The sequence below is a fragment of the Panthera pardus genome, unplaced genomic scaffold (genome assembly GCF_024362965.1).
Source record: "Panthera pardus isolate Hobbes unplaced genomic scaffold, ASM2436296v1 HiC_scaffold_4, whole genome shotgun sequence".
NCBI lineage: Eukaryota > Metazoa > Chordata > Mammalia > Carnivora > Felidae > Panthera > Panthera pardus.
Genome location: NW_026526969.1, coordinates 5,796,373 through 5,819,805, shown reverse-complemented (window position 1 = coordinate 5,819,805; position 23,433 = coordinate 5,796,373). Strand labels below are relative to the sequence as shown.

At 57.8% G+C, this 23,433-nt stretch overlaps 1 protein-coding gene across 3 annotated transcripts in view; it reads left to right on the top strand.

The window, feature by feature from the left end:
* CLIP2 (CAP-Gly domain containing linker protein 2) overlaps window positions 1-23,433 on the top strand; it is a 74,365-nt gene that overhangs the window by 34,319 nt on the left and 16,613 nt on the right. For all 3 annotated transcript variants that reach the window (XM_053894217.1, XM_053894216.1, XM_053894218.1), the window contains 6 exons: window positions 245-801; window positions 12,300-12,424; window positions 14,007-14,220; window positions 15,252-15,449; window positions 16,272-16,375; window positions 17,979-18,039. In XM_053894217.1, coding sequence (XP_053750192.1) covers window positions 245-801; window positions 12,300-12,424; window positions 14,007-14,220; window positions 15,252-15,449; window positions 16,272-16,375; window positions 17,979-18,039 — 1,259 coding nt within the window. The remainder of the gene's footprint in view (window positions 1-244; window positions 802-12,299; window positions 12,425-14,006; window positions 14,221-15,251; window positions 15,450-16,271; window positions 16,376-17,978; window positions 18,040-23,433) is intronic.

The window sequence follows — 23,433 nt, the reverse complement described above, 5'->3', positions numbered from 1 at the left end:
CCGACTGGGCCACCCAGGTGCCCCCTGAGCTTTTTTTTAATCCTTGAACCTTCCGGAGGGATTGGGAGATAGGGAGAGACCTCGGGGACGCCCAAGGCCGCGCTGCCCGCCCCCCCCTCCCCCCCCCCCCCCCCCCCGCCGTGCGTGCCTCAGTTTCCCCATCCGTCAGCCAGTGCGGGGGGCGCCTCCCGGTTCCCACCGCACACCCCGGAGCCCTGACCACTGCCTCTCTCCCGCCCCGCAGGCTCCCCCCTGCACAAGCAGGCCTCGGGCCCGGCCGCCGCCGCCGCCGCCCCCCCTGCCGCCGAGAAGCCGGGCCCCAAGCCGGCCGAGGTGGGCGATGACTTCCTGGGGGACTTCGCGGTGGGCGAGCGGGTGTGGGTGAACGGCGTGAAGCCGGGCGTGGTGCAGTACCTGGGCGAGACGCAGTTCGCGCCGGGCCAGTGGGCCGGCGTGGTGCTGGACGACCCGGTGGGCAAGAACGACGGCGCGGTGGGCGGCGTGCGCTACTTTGAGTGCCCGGCCCTGCAGGGCATCTTCACGCGGCCCTCCAAGCTGACCCGGCAGCCCACGGCCGAGGGCTCGGGCAGCGACGCCCACTCGGTGGAGTCGCTGACCGCCCAGAACCTGTCGCTGCACTCGGGCACGGCCACGCCGCCGCTCAGCAGCCGGGTCATCCCGCTGCGGGAGAGCGTCCTCAACAGCTCGGTCAAGACGGGCAACGAGTCGGGCTCCAACCTCTCGGACAGCGGCTCCGTGAAGCGGGGCGACAAGGACCTGCGCCTGGGAGACCGTGTGCTGGTGAGTGCTGCCTCCACCGCCCCACCTTCAGGGGCAAGCTGGACCCCGGGGGCTGGGCAGGGAGGGGACTCGGGGGGTTGAGTGGGGGGGGGGCTCGGGAGGGGGGTCCGGGCTGGGACGCCCAGTCCTCATCGGAACCACACGGAGTGACCGGGGATGCCGGTCCAATGGGCTCTGGAGACTGTCACCGTGTGACCCTGGGCGAGCGCCTTAACCTCTCTGGACCTCAGTCTTCCCATTTGTAAAATGGGTTGGGATGCATGAATATGTGTAATGCCTCTAGCCGGTGCCAGAAACTTAGGAGGTGCCCCATACATGTTAGCTCTTGTTGGTTTTATCCACGGATCCCGCCCGATGGTATTTCCCAATGGTATTATCCATTGACCAGCATGGATGCCCCAGGCCTATCCTGGAAAAGGCCGAGGACCACAGGGTCGGGTGGTTCAGACACCTAATCGGCTGTTACGCAACGATCACTATTGGTGTCGGGGAGAGAGTTGGGTCACTCTCTGGAGCCAAAAGGACCATCAGCCAAGTCTTCCTGCCGGGGGCCCCTCTTCTCTGCCGCTCCCTGTCATTGGGCCACGTTGGAAGGGCCAGTGGCCCCAAGTCCTTTAGAGTCTGGATTCATCATCTAGATTCATTCATCAAGTCCGAATGAAGCAGTGTTTCCCTGGCACCTGCTGTGGGCCGGGGCTGGGCTGGGGGGGTGCCAAGGTCATGGCAGGACAGGGTCATGTTCCTGCTGTACCAAGCCCAGGGTTAGGGTGGCCGAGGTGACCCCAGAGCTGACCCTGCTCCCCCCCGCCCCCCCCGTCAAGAACCACAGTGTTGGAAAGGAGAGAGTAACCCACGAGGCAGTCTCTGAAGGGCATCTGGTGGGCTTGGGTGTGAGAAGCCAGTGGGGGTAGAGTCAGCTGGTGGGGGACACTGTGTTCATCAGTCTTCTGCAGGACTATGGGGACCAGCTACCTGGAGCTCCAGGGCTGAATGGGGAAGGGTTTGGGGGGCTCCAGGGTCCCCTTGTGGGGACTGCAGGAAAGTATTGTTGCCTGGGATTCTCCCTCCCTACCCCGAGGACCTCACACAACGCCAAGGTTTCCCCTGGAGGCTTCTGGGTAGGGTATTTGGGGCAGGGGCAGGGGAAATAGAGGAAATGTTTATACCCATTGCCTTGTTGAATCCTCAAGCCCACACCATGATGTAATTTTATCCCCACTTTGTGGATGGAGAAACTGAGACTCAGAGAAGTTTAAGAACTTACGTAGTAACTTACAAAGACTCAAACCAGCCCCCGCAGCCCGCCTTCCTGAGTCTCTCTACCCTGGTGATCTCTCTGGGGTCTGCCCACCCCAGGGGCCGGTTTCCCAACCTGCTTCCCTGTGGACAGAACTACCCGCTTTGGTGATCTGGTGGAGGGTGTGGACAGGCTTGGTCCCTGCCCTCCAGCTCACTGTCTATCAGGGGAGAGAGACAGACGTCAGTGTTTCCTTATAGATCCATGTGAGTGCCCATCACGGAGGCTTGACCTGGTGGGGGGCATCCCCAAGGCCGGTGTTCGGGCTGAGCCGAGGGAACGGACTAGAGAAACAAAAGAGTAGCAGGGCTGAGCTGTTGTTAGCAATGGTGCTGGGCAGCATTGTGCCTATGAGGCTGGTGTGGGCTTGACCCTGAAGGAGTGGAGGGGGTTTGCTCTATTTGCAGAGGGACCATGGCACGGGCAGATCCATCTTTAAGCGCATCCCGCTTGCTGCTTGACGAGGAAAGGATGGGAGGGGTCAAGAATGGAGCAGGGGAGTGGCAGAGGGCTGCGGTGGCAGCTCCGGGGACAGGGGGCTAGACTCTCGGGGCACTTGTGACTTCCTAGTCAGGGTCCTTGTGGTGGGGCTGTTGCTCTACTGTTGCTGCCACGGCTCCCCGGGAAGCCGTCCCCACCTGGCTGATGGGACCCAGGCAAGCTGCATACAGTCTCACTGAGCTGTCTTGGGGGTGCCCGGGGGCCAAGGGCACCTGCTGGCCGTTGACCACTATAGGGAGATCGGGTACAGGTTGGTGCCCTTGCTGCTACTTCCCGCCTGTGTGATGCTGGGCAAGTCACTTAACTGAGCCTCGCCCTCATTCATTCATTCATTCATTCATTCATTCATTCATTGTCTGTCCATTCAGCAAAATGGGCATAGAAGCCCCCTTGGGCTGCTTTCATTGAGAACATTAAGAAAGCTGGTGGACGTGAAGTGTTCACAGTTACTCGGGGTCTGGTGAGTCCCGTGAGTGCCGTGGGTGTGGTCTGAGACCTCTTTGGGATGGGAAGTGGAGGCCCAGGGGGTTATGGGCCAGCACTGGTTGGTTCTCAGGTTGCAGGAGTGGGGAGGTTGATCCCCAGTTTGATCCTGTCTGGAACTCCCTTTGCTTCCCTTTTAGGGAGGGCAGGGGGGGCATACAAGCCTGCACAGGGTGGGCACTGCTCTAGAAGTCTCTGCCAGGCCCTAGCCCATCAGCAGGGCTGGTGGCAGCCAAAGCAGATGGGCCTTGCTGGCTTCCTACCGCGGTCTTGGGGGCGTCCCTCACACTGGGGGCTGTGCCCAGCACTTTCTGTACCTACTCTTTTTGGGTCCGGCCCCCTGCCTTAGAAGCTGGGAGTTACCCTCCCATTTCATAGATGAGGAAACTGAGCTCAGCCCTGGAAACAGCCGGTCTGGAGTCACGCAGCCAGGAGGTAATAGCCATTCACTCATTCATTCATTCATTCATTCATTCATTGATGTTTGTTTATTTTTGAGAGAGAAAGAGAGAGGGAGGGGGAGCGTGTGAATGTGCACGCGGGGGAGGGGCAGAGAAAGAGGGAGACACTGAATCCGAAGCAGGCTCCAGGCTCTGAGCCGTCAGCACAGCTGAACTCCCCAACAGCGAGATCACAACCTGAGCCGAAGTCAGACGCTCATCCGGCTGAGCCACCCATCCCTCTATTTATACTTACCAACTGAGACTGCCCTAGAAACAGGATATCCGTGGATTCTGGGTGGGGGGGAGGAATTTACACACGGGGTTTGCTTCTACCGAAAGGATGGAGCCCCATGTGTCCCCCATCCCACCGGAGTGTGCAGCTTCTCCAGGGTCGGTCCTGCAGCCTGGTCCACTGCTCACGGCCAGGACCCAGCTGGCTCAGCCGACCCCAGGACTCGCTTCTCCCTGTGCCTGCTGTGGACACCTGCTACGTCACCTTCCTGTCCCTACTCCACCCTTTAAAAAATTATATGCTGGATGTGGGTGACTGTGGAGGCTGGAACTTACTTGAGGACAGGAGACAATATCCAAAAAATATAACTGCTTTTGCGGATTTTATAAATCATGTGATCCTATAAATGCATTATCAGGGCCCTTCCCAGGGCCTTGGAGGAGGCCGGTGCAGAAGCTGTATTAGCTTCACCAGCTGTTAAACCTGCTTCTGAACTGGGTCAAAGGCATGAGCAGTATTATTTATGGTCTTTAAGTCATGTTGCTCTTCAGAGGTACCTATGGATCCTGGTGTCACTGGGGCCTCAACGCTACCCCCTGAGGTGCAGGTAGCAGCTAAAGAATCATGGGCAGTTTATTTACGCTCTCTGTGCCTCAGTCCCTTCACCTGGAAGATGGGAGAATAGTTCACCTGCCGGGTGTGCAGGCTGTTTAGAAGCCCTGCTCTAAGTCAGCTCTGAGTGTTAGTTCTTACCAGCCTTAAAGTCCTTGGAGGGTGGGTGTTCCCTTCGGCCACAGGGGTCCCAGGTGCAGTGAGGGGCTCGGAGCTCAGAGAGCCTCCCTGAAGTCACAGCAGCTCATGACGGCCTGGTGTCCTTGGCCCTCGTTGGTCAACCACGTGCTCGGGCCCGCAGGCTGGTTGCCCTGCCTTTGTCCTTTTCCGCCCCTCCCCTGCCCCAGCACACACACGGATAACCTTTCTGATCCGTGCCTGGAATTCCTCCAACGATGAGCCACGCTTTTCTGATCCCTTCTTCTACTCCCCACCACCCTCAGCCCTCCGTCCGGGGCACCGTCTGGGGCCCCCGCCGCCAGCTCCTGCCCGCCCCTGCACAGGGGCCTCTTTTTTCCTTTCTGGGTCCCCCTTTCCAGTCTCCCCACGCACTTGCCCCGGCTGCGCCCACCTTAAAAACAAACTGACGGGTGCCTGGGTGGCTCAGTTGGTTGAGCGTCTGACTTCGGCTCAGGTCATGATCTCACGTTCCATGGGTTAGCCCCGCGTCGGGTTCTGTGCTGACGGTTCAGAGCCTGGCGCCTGCTTCGGATTCTGTGTCTGCCTCGCTCTCTGCCCCTCCCCTGCTCATGCTCTGTCTCTCTCTGTCAAAAATAAATAAACATTAAAAAAAAAACCCAAAACTGAGCCCCTGCCCCATGTCTATTCCAGCCGTGCCCGCTTCTCTGACCTCCCTTCAGCTAAACCCTTGAAAGCCCCCTCTGTGCACGCGGTCTCCACCCCTGCTGTCCAGCACCCTCTGCTCCGGGGAAACTGAGGCTGCCACAGATCTGCACAGTACAAGTTAGAGCGACCGGTTCTCTGTCCTGGCTTTATGTCCCCTCCCGGCAGAACTGGGCACCGTCCATCTCCCTGCCTCCTTCTGGAAGCACTTTCTTCCTCCCTCCCCCCACCCCAGCTTTCCTCCTACCTCCTTGGCCAGCAGGGAGGTGTTCCTTGCCTCGGGTCAGGTCCAAACTCCAGCCTTGGCTCGTCTCCCCCTGTGCAGTCTCCCTGCTGGAACCATCTGGGCCTGTGACTTAGAACAGTCGGGACACATGGGGCGTCCCACTGCCCAGGGGTGGCTGGTGTCTTAGATCAAGTGCTTACGCAGCATCCCTGCTTAGCGTGTGTTACTTTCCCGGGGCTGCTCTAACAGCTGCCACCAACTAGTCCTGTACAGGAAGGGGGTTTTCTCTCCGTTCTAGGGGTTAGCAATCTCAAGTCAAAGGTGCTGGCAGGGCCGTTCGCTCTCTGAAGGATCAAGAGAAGAACCCATTCTGTGCCTTTCTCTTCGGTTCTGGAGGCTGCTGGCATCCCGTGGCATTCCTTGGCCGGCAGCCACCTCACCCAGCCCCTCCCGCACCTTCACACGGTCTCTTCTCTCCGTGTGTCCGTGTCTCTCCTCTTCTTATAAGAACACCAATCACATCCCATTAGGGCCCATGCTAATGCTAATTTTTTTTTTTTTCTGAGCACCCGGGTTTTCCCAAGGAGTTTATTTGGGCGGACCTGGGGCCAGGGAGGCTCTGCCTCTAAAAGAAGGTGTTGGGCCTCTTGGTGGTGAAGCATGGCTTGTGCTGACGACGCAGGACCCGGTGGGGCAGCGGGAACTTGATCTTGGAGTCGTGGAACTGCTTAATCCCATCTGAAGGACCTCAGCTTTAAATAATGTAAACATAATAATATAATTAATAATAATAAGATCACATTCAGGGCGCCCGGGTGGCTCAGTCAGTTAAGCATCCGACTCTGGATTTTGGCTCAGGTCATGATCTCGTGGTTTGTGAGTTCGAGCTCCACACTGGCGGTGTGGAGCCTGCTGGGGATTCTCTCTCTTTCCCTGTCTCTCTCTCTGCCCTTCCCCCCACTCACGCTTGCTAGAGAGCAAAATGCTCTCTCAAAATAAGTAACTAAAATAAATAAACTTTAAAATAAATAAGTAAGGTGGGGTGCTTGGGTGGCTCGGTGGGTTGAGTGTCTGACTTCAGCTCAGGTCATGGTCTTGCGGTCTATGAGTTCGAGTCCCACATCGGGCTCTGTGCTGACAGCTCGGAGCCTGGAGCCTGCTTCCGATTCTGTGTCTCCCTCTCTCTGCGCCTCCCCTCCATGCTCTCTCTCTCTCTCCTCTCAAAAATAAACATTAAGACAAAATTTTTAAAAATTTTAAAAATAAATAAATAAATAAGGTCACATTCACAGGTATGGGGAGGGACGGGGGAGTTAGGACTTGAATGTATCTCTTTTAGGGGACACGGGTCAACCTGTCACACATGCCCCAGGCAGAACTCATGTGTTTATCCCCCACCCCGTCCCTGACCTGCTCTTCCCGTCTTCCCCGTCCTTGTGAACACTCACCTGCCTCTCCAGCGACCAGGCCAGGAACTTGGGACTCAGCCTTGTGCCCTGTTTTTCTCTCCTCCCCAGCCATGCGACTCATCTGGAAGTCCCCGGTGCTGTCTCGAAAACACACCGGAATCTGTCCCCATCCTACCGCCTCCCCTGGGAGGCTCCTCTCTCTTGGACGGAGGGCCCGCCTCCTCCTTGGTCTCCCTGCCCCCACCCAGGTCCCTGCACCGCACAGGTTCCCATCTCACCTGAGATAAGGCCCACCTGCCTTCCCATGGCCCCCAGACCCTTGTCAACTGCCCGCCCACCCTCGGGCCACCCGGCGTCCCTCCCTCCCTGGCCGAGCCCGGCCGCATCCGCCTTCTGTCCTCTCCTCCAGTGTCCCGGGCTGGTCCCTGCACAGGGGACACTGTCCCCCAGAGCTTCCCACAGCTCGATACCCCCCGTCCGCGAGGCCTCTGCCCCATGGGCTCTCCTCGGAGAGAGAGGCCTCTGATGTCACCCTGCCCAGCCCCTCCAACCGCCTGGATTAACAGCAGGAGTCCACTTCCTCCTCCTCCACTGCCGGTTTCCTGCCACGGCCGAGAGCGCCTTGACCACGGGCCTTGTCTGTTTTGTCCACAACGGCTGGGCCCCTAGTGCCCACCGCAGAGCCTGGTGCCAGGAAGATGCTGAATGAACCACTCAGGGCCCCGGGGGGTGGTCCCGAGCGAGCAAGGCGCCGCTGGCCCCGTGTCGGGGCTGCACAGGCTAGTTGAACCCCAGGTTCTTCTCGCTGGCGGTTGGTCACATCAGCAGCTGTGGTCACCGTCAGGGAGGGCCACCGAGGGACCGCTTGCTTCTGTCCCCTCATCTCCCGAGAACGACCCTTCTTCCCGGCCAGCCCTTCTTCCCACCAGTGCCACCCCCTCCCCCCAACACAGCATCCCGGCGGGTGCTGGTCCGGCCTTGGCCGTGAGCCCCTCGCCGTGCTCTCAGCAGCCCTGTGACGTGGGCCCGGCGTGCCCCCGCCCTGCCCCTCCTCCTGATGGCAGAGCTGAGCTGGACGGCCCTGGGGCCCCGTTCTCTCGCCGTGTGGGCGCTACCCTGATCTGCGACAGAGGCGTGCATTTGAAGTGAGTCACCAGTTTTGACTTCCTCAGAGGAAAGTCCCCGAGAAACAGATGAGCCTGGCCTGCCCACCAGCGTTGCTCTGGGAGACCTGGGATGCAGTTGGTGTTCGGCCCAAATAACCTGCGGGTGGAGCAAAGGGGAGGCTGGGGCCTGGCACGCAGTGGGGCTGGGTGCCAGGGAGTGTTCTCTTTTATTTATTCATTTTTTTTTTTTAAGTTTACGCATTTGGAGAGAGAGAGCAGGTGAGAGACAGAATATCCCAAGCAGGCTCCCCAATGTCCAGCCCGATGCAGGGCTCGAACCCACAAACAGATCATGACCTGAGCCAAAATCAAGAGTCGGACGCTTAACCGGCTGAGCCACCCAGGCGCCACTAAAGAGGGAGAATCTTGAATAGGCTCAGTGCGGAGCTCGATCCCCTGACCCTGGGATCATGCCCTGAGCCAAAATCAGGAGTCGGACGCTCAACCGACTAAGCCACCTAATCACATTTTCTATAAACCTAAAATTGCCTCCAAGAAGTCTATTAACTTTTTTAAAGTAAAGAAGGATTATATCAAAAAAAGAGAGAGAGAAGAGGCTGATGTCCTCCACCTGGAGGGTGAGGCCTGCCACACCCGGGCTGGGGTCTCGGTGAGCAGAATCTCGGGGGTCGTCGGGGAGACCGGTGTCCCGAGGTCGTGCTGACCAGGGTGGGGCGGTCAGTGCCACACCCATCCCCTCTGGAAACTTCTCCATTGCCTCTGCCTTGCTCCCAGCTCGGGGAGGGTACCCACCTGGCTCCGTTGTGCTGTAGGAGGAGGAAGGGACAAGGAGAGGATTTGGGTCCGGAGGCAGCTGAGGACCAAGGGTGAGGCAGTACCCTCCCGGGCCGGGGAGAGGTGGGTAGTGCACTTGTAGCCACAGACCCCCGCCTGAGGGGAGCCTGGTAGCTGTGCCCCGCGAGGACCGAAGAAGCAAGAGAGAGAGGTCCAGCAGGCTTTTCCGCTCCCTGACTACTCTGAACCTCAGTCTCTTCATCTAGGAGTGGAGTAATGCTGCACACCGCATAGCGCTGTGACGTTTAGAAATCGTGTCCTCGATGTGCCCGGCAGGCAGTCGGTGTGGGAGAGACGTTGGGAGTGGAGTGAGTTTTGATTAGCGAGCTGGTCCCTTTCAGGCACATGTGAGGCACACTTGGGGGTGTCAGAGGAGGTAACATTTAGGTTCCGGCAAACACGGTGGATAAACACGCGTGTCTGCTTCCACTCTTCCCTGAACCTGCCTGAGAACGACAGGGAAGGGAGGTTTTTTTTTTTTTCTTTTAATGTTTATTTACCGTGTGTATGTATTTCATGTTTTATTTGTTTATTTTTTAATGTTTGTTTTGAGAGAGAGAGCGCGTGTGCATGCACACACAAGCGGGCGAGGGGCAGAGGGAGAAGGAGACACAGAATCCGAAGCAGGCTCCGGGCTCTGAGCCGTCAGCACAGAGCCCGAGACGGGGCTCGAACTGGTGAACCGCGAGATCACGACCTGAGCTGAAGTTGGACACTTAACCGACTGAGCCACCCAAGTGTCCCAAGCTATGCACATTTAAAAAAAATTTTTTTTGATGTGTATTTACTTTTGAGAAGAGACAGGGAGCAAAGGGAGGGGCAGAGAGAGGGAGAGAGATGAGAATCCCAAGCAGGCCCCGCACTCTCAGTGCAGAGCCGGACATGGGGCTCGATCCCGCAAACCAAAGAGATCATGACTTGAGCTGAACTCAGGAGTCAGACGCTCAACCGACAGAACCGCCCATACGCCCCAATTCAATGAAATTTCTATCCTGATGGCTGACCCCCTTTCCCCGCTGGCGTCTTCTAGAACCCTCCTCAGGGTGAGCACAAGAAGCTTTTCTGGGGAAAGTGGCCAGTCCTCTAACAAATTAGAGAAGGTCCTACAGGCATTAGATCTGAACAGAACACCACTATGTACGTGAGTATGAATGTTCAGTGAACAAAAATGCTCTGGGAAAGCAAAAAAGTATGACACATATAAGAAACTCCACAGAAGCATTGGAAGATCGATTTGAGGAGGCGCCTGGCTGGCTCAGTCAGTAGAGCATGCAGCTCTTGATTTTGGGGTCGTGAGTTCAAGTCCCACTTTGGGGCATAGAGATGACTTTTTAATTTTTTATTTATTTATTTATTTTTAATTTTTTTTTTCAACGTTTTTTATTTATTTTTGGGACAGAGAGAGACAGAGCATGAACGGGGGAGGGGCAGAGAGAGAGGGAGACACAGAATCGGAAGCAGGCTCCAGGCTCCGAGCCATCAGCCCAGAGCCCGACGCGGGGCTCGAACTCACGGACCGCGAGATCGTGACCTGGCTGAAGTCGGACGCTTAACCGACTGCGCCACCCAGGCGCCCCTAGAGATGACTTTTTAAAAAAAAAGATAAATTAGGGGCACCTGAGTGTCTCAGTCGGTTAAGCATCTGACTTCGGCTCAGGTCATGATCTCACGGTCTGTGAGTTCGAGCCCCACATCGGGCTCTGTGCTGACGGCTCGGAGCCTGGAGCCTGCTTCAGATTCTGTGTCTCCTCTCTCTGCTCTGTCCCCACTCACACTCTGTCTCTCTCTCTCTCTCTCTCTCTCAAAAATAAATAAACATTAAAAAAAATTTTTTAAGAGATAAGTTTGAGGAAATCTCCTAGGAAGTAAAACGAAAAGACAGATGGAAACAGGAGAGAAAATAATACCCTCAGAGAACCTTCCAGGTGATCCAGCGTCCAAATGTAGTGGTTCCAGAAAGGAAACAGGAAGAGGAGGGTAGAAGTCAAAGAAGGAATGCGAGAAAATTCCCCGGGATTGACAAGGGTTTCTTGGTTGAGAGGGCCCACGGGAGCCCAGGCAAGGGACGAGGCCCACACCCAACACACCTCACCATGTGCCTGCACAGCCCTGAGACAGAGCAAGCTCTGCCCGTTTCTGGAGTGGGCAGACGGGCTCGCCCGAAGGATCGGGACTCAGGTCGGCTTGGAACTTGTCAACAGCCACCCTGGAAACAGAGAGAGGGAGCTTCGAAAGGCTGGAGGAAGAGACCCAGCCCGACGCCTTCAACCGTGAGGGAAGCAAGAGAATTGGAAGCAGGCGTTCACACAACGACCTGTATGTGGATGTGCACGGCCCCTTGATTCACGGTGGTTTACTGGAACCACTGGAAACGACCCACGTGTCTTAAGAGCGGACGAACGGACGGACAAAATGGGACGGAACCCGTATGCTGGAATTCATAAAAGGGAACGAAGTGCTTCCACGGATAGACGTGGGTGGACCTTGAGAACATGATGCCAAATGAAGGAAAACTAGACACAGAAGGTCACACGCTGATAATTCCACTCTGGGAAATGGCCAGAATAAGGCAATCTGTAGAAAAGAGTGGTTGCCTGGGGGTGGGGGTGGGGGTCTGCTTCTGGGCGCAGGGTTTCTTGGGGGGGGGTGACAAAAATGTCCCGGGATCAGAAACATGATGGTTGCGAATGTACTAAAAAGCCCCAGGGCTCTGCACTTTATAGCGGTCAAAGGGGTGAATTTTATGCTATGGGAATTTTACCTCAATTAAGCAAAAGTGAGGCTAGAGTAAAAATTATTGTCCATTATGCAAAGGCTCCAATAGGTTATTTCTTCATGTGCTTTTTTTTTTTTTTAATGTTTATTTATTTTTGAGACAGAGAGAGACAGAGCATGAATGGGGGAGGAGCAGAGAGAGAGAGGGAGACACAGAATCCGAAGCCAGGCTCCAGGCTCCGAGCTGTCAGCCCAGAGCCCGACGCGGGGCTCGAACCCACAGGCTGCGAGATCATGACCTGAGCCGAAGTCGGACGCCCAACCGACTGAGCCACACAGCAGCCAACCATCATTTAACCATTTTTTAAGGATAACGTTTATCGAGACGTTAGGTATTGATAATGGTATTGCCAGACAGCACACATTCAGTGCTTAATCCTCAGGAAGGGGGGAAAATAACTAACTAACTAACTAACTAATTTTTGGAGGTGACGATGCTGAAGCTCAGAGAGGTTAGGCAACTTGCCCAAGCTCACACAGCGTGTAAGTGGCAGCGTTTCAGTGCACGTCGGTCTGTCTCCAGAGCCCTTGCACGGGACAGCCCTGGGAAGCTCTGGTTTTACCCGTATCCCTCGCTGCTGTCCTCGGGCCTCTCCTCCTCCTCACCCCCTCTTCCTTCTCCCCTGCACACTGGAAGGGAGAGGGGAGATGAGCCTGGCCATCCCTGCCTGTGCCCGCTGCGTCCTCTGGACCTGAGTGTCTCTGTGCGCCAACAGGTCGGCGGGACGAAGACGGGTGTGGTGCGGTACGTGGGGGAGACAGACTTTGCCAAGGGCGAGTGGTGCGGTGTGGAGCTGGACGAGCCCCTCGGGAAGAACGATGGGGCGGTGGCGGGCACCAGGTATGGCGGGCTTCCCCCGGGGGAGTCTGGGAGGGGGCTGCTCTTCCGGGGGTGGGTGGGTGCAAGGGCTGGGGCATCGGAGGAGGTCAGCATTGAGGGTAGCTGTGGGTACCCTCATTGTGGGTAGCTGGGCCACTCACCACGGTATAGATGCTGCCAGCTTCCTTCTGCCTGAGGCAGGCGCTGCGAAAAGCACCCCCATTTTACAGGTGAGAGAACAGAGGCCAGAGAGGTCATTGCTCAAGGTCGCACAGAGTCACGGGCAAGTGCTAAGTGGGTCATTGGTTCTGTGTTCCCTCTTCCATGCCACACGTGGGGTAGGAGCCCTAGAAAAGAGGAGGCGGTTCCTGCCTTCCGGGAGTTCCCCTGGGTGATACAGGAAATAATCCGATATTGGCCCGTGTCCAGCAGCTATGAGTGGGGTCACCACTGGATTCCAGGTCCCTTGCTGTCCCTGATTAGAGCTGACTGCCTGTTCTGCTGGGTCAAGAGGGTCTAAGGCTGGGGCTGGGGGTGTGATGTTCTGGGTGAGCAGTGTGTGGCAGGGGCGTGGGGCTAAGGCCCAGTGGCCCAAGAGCCTGTGTTGGCTGTCCCGAGGCTAGATTGTGTGGCCCAGGGGAGGCTGTGACAGCTCTGAAAAGGAGTGGCCAAGGTGGTGCAGGCCAAGCTGCCAGGGGAGGAACCATACTTGAACCAGGTCTTGAAGGGAAGTAGGGTTTTGTTTTTGGAATGGCTTGAGGAAGATCTGCTCTATCGGGGCGGGGGTGTGGGGGGAGGACAGTCCCAGCAAAGACCTGCATACAGGAAGAGGCGGGATGGGGTGGCAGTTTCGAGGAGAGTCAGAAACAGGACAGCACCAGCTCCCTGGTCCCATGTGGAATCTGTGCCCAGGAAGGTTCTGGGAGAAGACAATCCAGAGTTTCCGGGACAACACTTGGCCTTCCTGTTCTCAAGATGGATGTTTCCACTCACTCTTGCTCTCAGAATTCAGGGCCAGGTTGGGAGCCTCAGCCCCCACCTCCAAGGCATCTCCTTCAGGCTTTTGTTGCTCTGTGCTGGGAGCATTGTGCACAGAGGGCCAGTGGCGTTCCTTGGGGCTGGGGTAGCCCAGGGGCAGTCATGAGAGTGGGGCTGTAGATGTGGCTGGGGGGGGGGGGCACTGAATGGTGTGAGGGAGCCAAACCCAGAAGACTGGGGGGTCCTGTCCTGGCTTTGCCACTTAACCAGCTGGGTGACTTCAGGCAAGTTACTTAACCTCTCTGAGCCTAAATCTCCTCATCTGTGAAATGTGGATAACAGTAGACTGGTTGGGGGATTGAAAATAGCACTCATGTAAAGGGACTGGCACAGAGTGGGTGCTCAATAATTCCCCTCCCCTCCAAAATATGCCCACTGGCTACTTATGGCTGCAGAGAATCTCAGACTGTACTCACTGTTATTCCATTTCTGGGAGGCCCATCCATTGGTCGTGGGGTGAGGGTGCTGGGACCCCCCAAGGCCAAATCTCTCTGCTCAGGTAGGCTAGGGGTGGCTCCAGGCTGTGGGACCATGACGGCAGTGTGTGTCTGTCCTGCCTCCCCAGGTACTTCCAATGCCCGCCCAAGTTTGGCCTCTTCGCCCCCATCCACAAGGTAATACGCATCGGCTTCCCGTCCACCAGCCCTGCCAAGGCCAAGAAGACCAAGCGCATGGCCATGGGTGTCTCGGCACTGACCCACAGCCCCAGCAGTTCTTCCATCAGCTCTGTCAGTTCGGTGGCCTCCTCCGTGGGGGGCCGGCCCAGCCGCAGTGGACTGGTGAGGGTGGAGCCGGGGAGGGTTAACCTGGTGTGTGTGTGGTGGGGGGGGGGGGGGGTTGGGACAGAAGGAGCCAGGTGAGCCAGTGACCCCTGACTTGCTCCTGCTCTGGTTCCAAGTATTCCTCTGTGAGTTTGGTTTTTTGCTTTTTGTTTTTTGTTTTATGTTTATTTATTTATTTTTGAGATAGAGCAGGAACACAAGTGGGGGAGGGGAAGAGAGATTGAAACAGAAAATCCTAAGCTGGCTCCAAGCTGTCAACACAGAGCCCGATGCAGGGCTCGAACTCACAAACCGTGAGATCATGACCTGAGCCAAAATCAAGAGTTAGACACTTAACCGACCGAGCCACCCAGGCGCCCCATCCCTCTGTGGGGTTTTTGAACAAAGATGAAAGCTTAGGGGTGTCTGACTGTCTCAGTAGTGTATGCAACCCTTGATCTTAGGGTCATGAGTTCAAGCCCTACATTGGGCGTAGAAAAAGAAAAAGAAAAACAAAGATGAAAGTCCATATCTTTCAATAGAGAAGATTGATCCATTTACATTTATTGTTATTTTTGTGTTACTGATTTATCAGTAGCCTAACCCCTTTCCTGGGAGTTAAGGAGGGTCATACGGGTACAGGACAAGTGATATGGGTAGAGGGTAGGCAATACAGGTGCAGAGCAGGGAGTCGAAATGTTGCCACAGTCACCCTGGGTGAGGGGAGAAGGTGAGGCTGCCCTACTGGACAGAGGGTCTTCTGTGCAAGCCCAGTCTAGGTTGGGGGTCTAGGATGTCTCCAGAGCATGCAATCCAGGTGAGGGAGGCCACCATGAGGCAGAGCCCAGGTGCCGTGACTGTCAGAGGCCGTGACTCTCCTGAGATTTGGGGAGCGTTCCTTGGATCTCAAACATCACGATTCCCCCCTGCGTAGATTGTCTAGGGCACTGGCAGGGAGGAGCAGGACCCTGGGAGTTGAGGTGCTCCAGCTGTCGTCTGGATGGTACTCCAGATCCCTGAGTCCTGCCTGCACCCACGCCTTCCTGCAGCTCACGGAGACCTCTTCGCGTTATGCCCGCAAGATATCGGGCACAACTGCCTTGCAAGAGGCGCTGAAGGAGAAGCAGCAGCACATCGAGCAGCTGCTGGCTGAGCGGGACCTGGAGCGGGCCGAGGTGGCCAAGGCCACGAGCCACATCTGTGAAGTGGAGAAGGAGATCGCCCTGCTCAAGGCCCAGCATGAGCAGGTAGCTGGGCTGGCGGGGCGGTGGGGGCACCCAGAGGGCGCCAGCAGCCTCCCCGGGCCAGTTCTGTGAGTCACCCTCATGCAGAGAGAACTAGGGGTGTGCAGAGGATACGAAGACCCCTCCTCCTCCTGATGGATCCAGAACCTGGGTATATCGTGCTCTTTCTGACTTGCTATAGCGGGAGCGTTTTCTGGGTCATGGAAAATTCTTCCCTGTTTGAACGGCTGTGTTCCCATCCATCATGGGGCGTGTCCTTACCGACGCAGCCCATCCCTGTAGTTGTTCAGGTTATTCCCAATTACTCACTTTGTCTGAATATACTTGTCTACACGTTTTTTGTCTACAACCGTCCACGTTCCAGATCGTGCCCTGAAGTAGCTCCATGTGCTGGATTTCAGGGAGGCGAGCCCTCGCCCGTAACCTTGAGTCTCCTGCTGTCCAGTGTTTCCTCTTCCCTGATGTAGATGTTTGTCTCCTGCGTGAGAGATCCTTCCTGGGTCCCCGTCCCCGTTCGGAGCCTGGCTCACCCCACCCTCAAGTGCTGGAATCATTAAGGCCAGGCTGTCACAGAGGCCTTTAGCAGACAGCGGAGTCTTAGACCCTTAGGTGTTGAGGGACGTGGAGGGGATTGGGGACCGGTGGGCCAGAGGCTGGCCTCTGCCATGCCCGGCACTCAGCCAGGCCCTCCTCCCTCGCAGCTTGGCCCACGGTCTGTGCCTGGCCAGCTGGCAGGGGCGTGATGGTGGCGGGAGTGGCCTCTGCCACCTGGAGCCTGGTTCCGGGAGGAGGCTGACCCCGTCCCGGCCCTTGCTCGGGGCCCAGTATGTTGCAGAAGCAGAGGAGAAGCTGCAGCGGGCCCGGCTGCTCGTGGAGAGTGTGCGGAAGGAGAAGGCAGACCTGTCCAACCAGCTGGAGGAGGAGAGAAGGTGTGTGCCACCCCTGCCCTGGTCCCGGGGGGCACTTCTCTGGGCCTTGTTAGCGATGGCCAGGCGGAGCCCAGGCTCAGGACCTCCGCCACACCCTGGCTGCGTCACCCCGACCAGTGGCGTGAGCCCCGCGGGCCTGCCCCTCATCTGCAAAGTGGGGTGATGATCCCCATCTCTGCAGGCTGGAGGGAAGCGCCCCGCCTGGGAGTCACCATGTCCGTCCGCTGCTCTCCATCCAGACTCGGCGGGGGGGGTTCGCCGAACTAGGGGTTCTCCCATGCCCCAGACCGGTTCACATCGTGGAGCACCCCTCTGGGCTGTGTGCTGTGTGTTCGGCTCCCAGCTCGTCTGCGTCTGGAGACTGAGGCTCAGAGAAGCACCGTGTTTTGAGGTGTCAGCCCCCTGCTGAGCGCTTTCCCTGGTCCCAGGTCTCTCTCAATCCTACCACGAGCCCAGGAGGCAGGTATTGCCCCCGTGTCACAGATGAAAACACTGAGGCTCAGAGCAGGCGAGGGATTCGCCTGAGGCCACCGGCCTGCTGGTGATGATGTGGTTCTTTCCCTCCTGCCTCAGTGACGAGCCGGGACTGTGGTTCCCTCGGTGTAGGGTCTCTGGCCTGACTTGATCCTGGGTCACCCGATGGGACAGAGCTGACAGGGGACAGGGCTTCTCTCGGCCCAGGGCTTCTGTCTCCTGGCTGATATTCAGATTTCTGTGGCTCCCTCCGCACCCCCATGCCTCAGGCAGCCCCCACCCTCAGCCCTCGCCTTGGGTCTGGGTTTGGGCTTTCAGCCGAGGCCTGTGAGCCACAGGCTGTTGTTACGGTCTGACTTGGAGAGAGAAGAGTTTATTTATATCTGCCTGAGACTGTTCTCAGGGCCCACACATCTGGTTCCCATGGCGACACGCCTGATGCTGACAAATAAAAACTTGAAGATGCCCCGGGGGTTGTGTTCAGGGCCCTATACCTGCTGGGTGACCTTGGGCAGGTCTCTTGCCCTTTCTGGGCCCCATCTCCTCACCCGTATGCCGGGAGCTGTCAGGAGGCCCCGGGAAGAGCAGCTTGGTGAGCTGTTACCGTGTCCGTGTCTCCCCTGTGCTGTCTTGGCGTGTGGGTGGGTGAATGTGCCTCCCGGAGGGTCCCTGCCAATGCCCGCAGCGGGGCAGTGGGGGCCCTCATCACGGAGCAGCCCTGGCCGATTTTGAGGGGAGGGGATGAGAATGAGGTCGGCAGGGGAAGAAACCCACCTCCCCTTCCCTCTGTCCCCGCAGACTGGTCTGTTCGGTAGGCAGTGAGGTTCCCAGCACCAATGTGCTTCAATTTACAGCCTGTTCTGCCGCCCAGTCCCTCCGCCACCCTAGGGAGGAAGGACGTTGGCTTCCACGCCCCCATTTTAGAGAGGCCGGCGGCCTCTGAGTAGAGCACACGGTGGGAATTTGGGAGGCCCGGAGCTTTCCAGGAGGCTCTGCCCCCATCGGCCATGACCCTGGGACAGTGCCTTCTGCGGGGTCTGAGCACCTGGTGGCCTCGCCCATCTCTGCCGGCACTGGGCGACGCCCACCGCTCTGGGCGACGCGCGCTCAGCCCCGTCTCCCCCTGCAGGAAGGTGGAGGATCTGCAGTTCCGAGTGGAGGAGGAATCCATCACCAAGGGAGACCTGGAGGTAATGGCCAGAGGACCGCCCCTCCCCGCCTCGCTCCGCAACCCCGGCCCAGCCCTCGCAGGGCAGATGGTCCTGAGGTCCAGGCAGCAACTCTGGCCCCTTGGGAGGGGGCTAGGGGCATGTGGGGGGAGAAACCCAGGAGGGTCCCCTGGGAGAATGGGGAGGGGGCAGGTCACAAGAGACTCGGGTGTCAGAGGCGGGATGGCTCAGCTCCAGGAGCCCCAGAGGGGCCGTGGTTCCTTTTGTTTTGCACCTGGGCGGGATGAACTGAGTATCCCCAGGATGTGGCCTGAGGACATAGTGGCTGGGCTCCCCTGTCCCTTCTTTGTTGGACAATAGTCCTAAATGGTATCCCTTGGGTTCTTGGATTCCGGGTGAAACTTTGGCTGGGGGTAGCTTGCTGTTAAGTCACAGAACTTGTAGCTGGCCAGACAGCCTCAGAAAGCCAAAGGTTGTCACCCAGGCACGGGGCAAGGCAGCAGTCCCTGGGACCAGGACCCAGGACTCCTGGTTCCTGAGCTCAGCCCATAAGGATGACCAGTGATGGCACCTGAGTTACAACTGCTGGACGGGTGGTCTGGGCAGAGGTGAACCTTCCGCCCTCCGTTCTACACCCTCCTGAGCTGAGGGACGGGGGATGCTCCCATCGGTCAGTAAACGTCCCCCGCCGCCCCAGCTCTCCTCACCATGCTGTGTGGAGACCTCGGGGCTCACGAGGCCACAGTTGGGCAGGCAGGAATGGCTCACTGCTGTGGTCCTCCCTGCTCCCTGGGAGGCAACAAGGGACGAGGGCTCCTGGAGCTGTCGGATGGGGCAGGGGACAGTGATTCAGTCCTCCCCACGCTGGCCGGGCCCTAACTGACCTTGGACAGCCTCTTCCCTTCCTGGGCCTCAGTTTGCTCATCGGGAGGGACGTGTGTGATCTGTATAGGGTCACTGCCAGCTGCCCCTCTGGGAGCAGATTTTGTTGCCTGAGCCTTTTTAAAGGATGGATGTCGGGGTGCAGCCCCGATGTAGGAGCCCCAGCCTGGCGTTAGGACGATCTGTTGTACGTCTCCCTCTTAGCCGCGGGGACCGGTCGCGTGGTTGCGTCTGGCTGGCTTTCCTGCTGGGCAGCTGCCCTCTTGCAGGAGTTGGGATGGGCTTCTGGCAAAAGCGCCCGTGGTTGCAAGGGACAGAGACCCCTCCTCACTTCGAAGGCTACGGGGAAGTGTCACCAGCAGTTCAAGGACGCAAAACAAGAAATAGCCTCAGGAGCCAAGCCAAGCCCTTTCCTTCGCTGCTCAGGGACTTCCCTCTTCTCTTGCTTGACTCGTGCTCAGGCTGCACGTCTGTGTGTGTCTCTCTCTCTCACTGTGTGACTCCTGGCCACCCTCCCTTCAGCCGATCCTACAGCTCCAAGTGGGGGACACAGGGAGAGACAGGAATAGACGGCAACAGTCAGCCAAAGGGGCACTGGAGTCGCCTTGCTGCTGCTTTTGTTATGATCATATTCGTGACGACCATAACACAAATGGTCCCAACGTCCCACTCATCCCCACCCATCTTAAGAGTCAAAAATAAAACCCAGAACATTCCTGCGAACTCCTGGTCTCCCTCCAGCTGTCACCCCCTCTCTCTGCTTGTCCCCCTCCTGGCCTCACTCCCCAGTTCCAGCCTCTTAGCCTCCTTCCTGATCGAAATGTTGGCCTGTCCAAGGGTCCGTTCGCCCCTTGGTCTGCGCTGCCCCTGAGACCTTCCAGTCCGTGCCAGTCTGTGTCCTCTGTGAGCCCGTGATGCCTCTGGTCTCCCCCCGAGCTCCACACCGGCGTGCCTACTGGCCATCTCCGCCAGGAGCAGGGGGCGACCGCCGCCTGCAGCATTTTCCTGGGGCGGCTGTAACAAATGACCGCAACTCGGTGGCTGAAAACAACGCAGACTTACTCTCTCACTGTTCTGGAAGCCAGCAGTCTGAAATCAAGGGATTGGCAGGCTTGGCTTCCCTCGGAGGCTCTGAGGGAGAATCTGTTCCGTGCCTCACTCCCAGCTCCGGTAGGGTCACTGGCAGCCCTCGACGTTCCTCGGCTTGTGACCGCGTCACTGTCTCTGTCACTGCATGGCCCTCGTCCCTGCGTGTTCCCGTGTCTCTGGCTTGGCCCCTCTTATAAGGACACCAGTCCCTGGGTTTGGGGCCAACTTAGATCCAGGATGACTTCTTCTTCACTAACCACGTGCGGGAAGACCTTCCAAACAGAGTGCCATTCTGAGGTTCCGGGTGAATGTGAGATGTGGGGGGACGACGTTCAACCCAGTAGAGCGTCCCAAACGTGCCGTGTGTTCCTGCCCCCCACGCCCTCCGATACCCAGCTCAGCAGTTGGGCCCACGGCTGATTCGTCTTGAATCTTCTCTTTCCCTCATCTCTCCGTCAAAAAGTCCGCTTGACCTTGACCTTGCTTCTGAAATTATCTTCTTCCCCACGACCACCTACCCAGGCCAGGCCACAGCACCTCTCCTCGGACATGTGCACCAACCCCGACTTGACACTTATGTCTCCTCCCGTGTTCTTCCACTGCCCATTCTCCACGCTGAAGCCAGACACCCTAGCTTGTTAAATTTTTTTTTTAATGTTCATTTATTTGTTTTGAGAGAGAGCATGAGCGGGGAGGGGCAGAGAGAGAGAGAGAGAGAGAGAGAGAGAGAGAGAGAGAGAACCCCAAGCAGGCTCCGCGCTGTCGGCACAGAGCCCGATGTGGGGCTCGAACTCACGGACCGTGAGATCATGACCTGAGCCGAAATCAAGAGTCTGACGCTCAACCAACTGAGCCGCCCAGGTGCCGCTACAGCCTTTCGATTTTTAATGGTGGGAAAGTTTGAACCTACATAAGTAGGTTCATTCGCCCGTCAGTGGGCTTCAGTGATTATCAACTCACGGCCAGTCTTACCCTAGCTACCCCCACCCCCAGCCCTCTCTCGTGTTATTTTTAAAGCAGACCGCAGATATCTGTCCGAATCTCTTGAAAAGGTAGACCAGACCCTGCCCCTTCCCTGCTCACCCGTCCAGATCCACGGCCCCAGATAAGCTGAGGCTCTTTCAGGGTGGCCCAGAGAAGACGCTTGGACGCAGGCCTTGTGCACCTGTGCTCCAGGCACCGAGCTGCTCTGACGCCCCCAGCTCTGCCTCTGAGCTTCTCCGTGTGCTGGTTCCTGCTTCTCCTTCAGGCCTCGCCTCTAATTGTATCTCAGAGAGGCCACCTCTGCCTCTCTGCTCTTCTCTCCGTCCCCCGCGCCCCCTGCCCGGTGCCTTGTCCGTAGCACTGCATTGTTTGCGTCTTTCCCCGCAATGGGCGCCCTGCAGGGGCCGGGACCCTTTCTGTCTCGCTCACCCTTATGTCCCCGCTGCCAGAACAGGTCAGGAGCGCGGGCAAGTGCTTCTCCCAGGGTGGCGACCCCAGGCCACGGGCTGCGGACGTGTCTTATGGTTCTGGAACAGATCTTTGCCACCTTGCATCAGGGAAATGTGCGTACCGCTCCCTGCTGCCTCCTGAGTGGGGACGTCGGGTAGCCGCCTTAGACGTGACCTTCTTGGGGTTTGGTGGTGGTGGTTTAATCATCCAGGGGTCTTGTGTTATGATTTTGCTAGTTACTTTTCACTTGCATGGGAAGCGCACGGTAACACTAAGGGCCGGGCTTAGGAACTCAGAATCCTCTTTGTTGATTTGTGCTGTGTGAGACCTCAGAGAAGGTCACGAGCGGTGATGTGTGCCTTTGACCTTCGGGAGCCCCCAGGGCAGGTGGGGAATCTGCTCCCCCCATTAAAGAATGTTTCCAGGCCTCAGTTACCCGAGGGGTACCCCAAGGCGGTGGCTCTGTGCCTCGCAAAGGTGTGGACACAGGGTCTGCGAGGGGAAGACGAACTACAAGTAGGGCGTAGGTAAGGCTTGGCTGAGCTCCCGGATTTGAGTTGCGGCAGGAAGTGGGGGTCCCCGACTTCAGGACCCTCCTTCGATGGCCCGTGTTGCTGCTAGAAATCTGTGTCTCCCCTCCATGGAGTGAGGCCGGCTCAGGGGAAAAGACACCAGTCCTGACATCTGGGGCGTCTGAGTTCTGGGCCTGCCAGAGTTGTGTGATTCTGCACCCGAGGCTCTGACTCTGGAGTCGCCGCTCCCTCCTGTGACACGGGGAGACAGCTGAGACGCCCCTTATGCGGGGGTTGGGTTCTAAAGTTAGCGCACCAGACAAAAGTCGCAGCCACCCCTGCACCGCCTCGCGCAGCTTGACCGTAGCTTTGCGACCATCGACTCCAGGAGACCCGCGAGTGACAAGCAGGAACGTGGTGGCCTCGCTCCTCCCACCCTGCCCGGTGTCCCCAGAGCAGATGGAAGACCAGGTCCTTCACCCCACCTAAAATCTAGCCTCTAAGGCTATTTTCCGCCCTCCGGGGTCCGGTGTTTGCGTTTATCTTAAACAAGCATCTGAAGCAATTACACCGGACCCCCCTGTGCCTCCATGGAGACCCCAACCCGCAGACCAGGAGTCTAGAAGTTGGGAAAGTGGTTGATGGGGCTGGGTGGGGGGGTGTGGGGAGTCCTGTTGGGAGCACCAAGTAAAGCTGCCTTGAAATGTGGAGCTGCGGGCTCTTTCTTGCCCATGGGGCCACCAGGCATGCGCCACCTAGCGTGGGTCCCGGGCAGAGTGGCGGTGCCCAGCCTCTGTGGGAGAGGAGGGTGGGCGCGAGGCCCCGGAGACACCACGGTCAGCCTGTAATTTTCTGGAAGAGACGGAGCATGGCTGCTCGTGAGCGCTGTGGCCTGCCGCCCTCTTTGAGAGAGAGAGAGTAGAGTACTTTTTCACTTGTTCCTTTAGGAAAACTGGCAGGCATAAGATCACAGGCCAGAGGACGTTAACGTCTCTCTAGCTCTGTATGAATGGCAAGCGTGTTTCTCAGATGGGTTTACACTGTCCCCGTCACCCTTGCCAGAGACGGGCATGTGTGTGGCTAAGTCCCGCCTCGTCGGAATGGCCACACAGATTGACCTTAAACTGCTTCTCCTGGATGGGGGAGGCTGAGGAGGACTCTCTGGCTTCTCCCCATCATGAACTTGGGTCTCCAGTTTGCCCCGGGGGCCCTGGAGCCGGCACCCTTGGCCCCTGCCACCCTCGCAGATCTGTTAGAGGAAACCCAAATGCCAGGCTGGATGCCCTGAGAACGTCGGGCTTTGTTGGCCTGTGAACCTAGGACAAAAGCATTCTGGTGCTTTTGGGAGACCGGGCTCCTCTGCGGGGCCCCCGGGGGGGGGGGGGGGCACTGACCCTCCGGGCTCTGGGCAGGGCAGCGGGAAGCAGGGCCTTGCAAGGGGGGTAGACAGATTTTTTTAAAACCTTCCCATCGGATTGGTTCTTATACTTTCAACTCA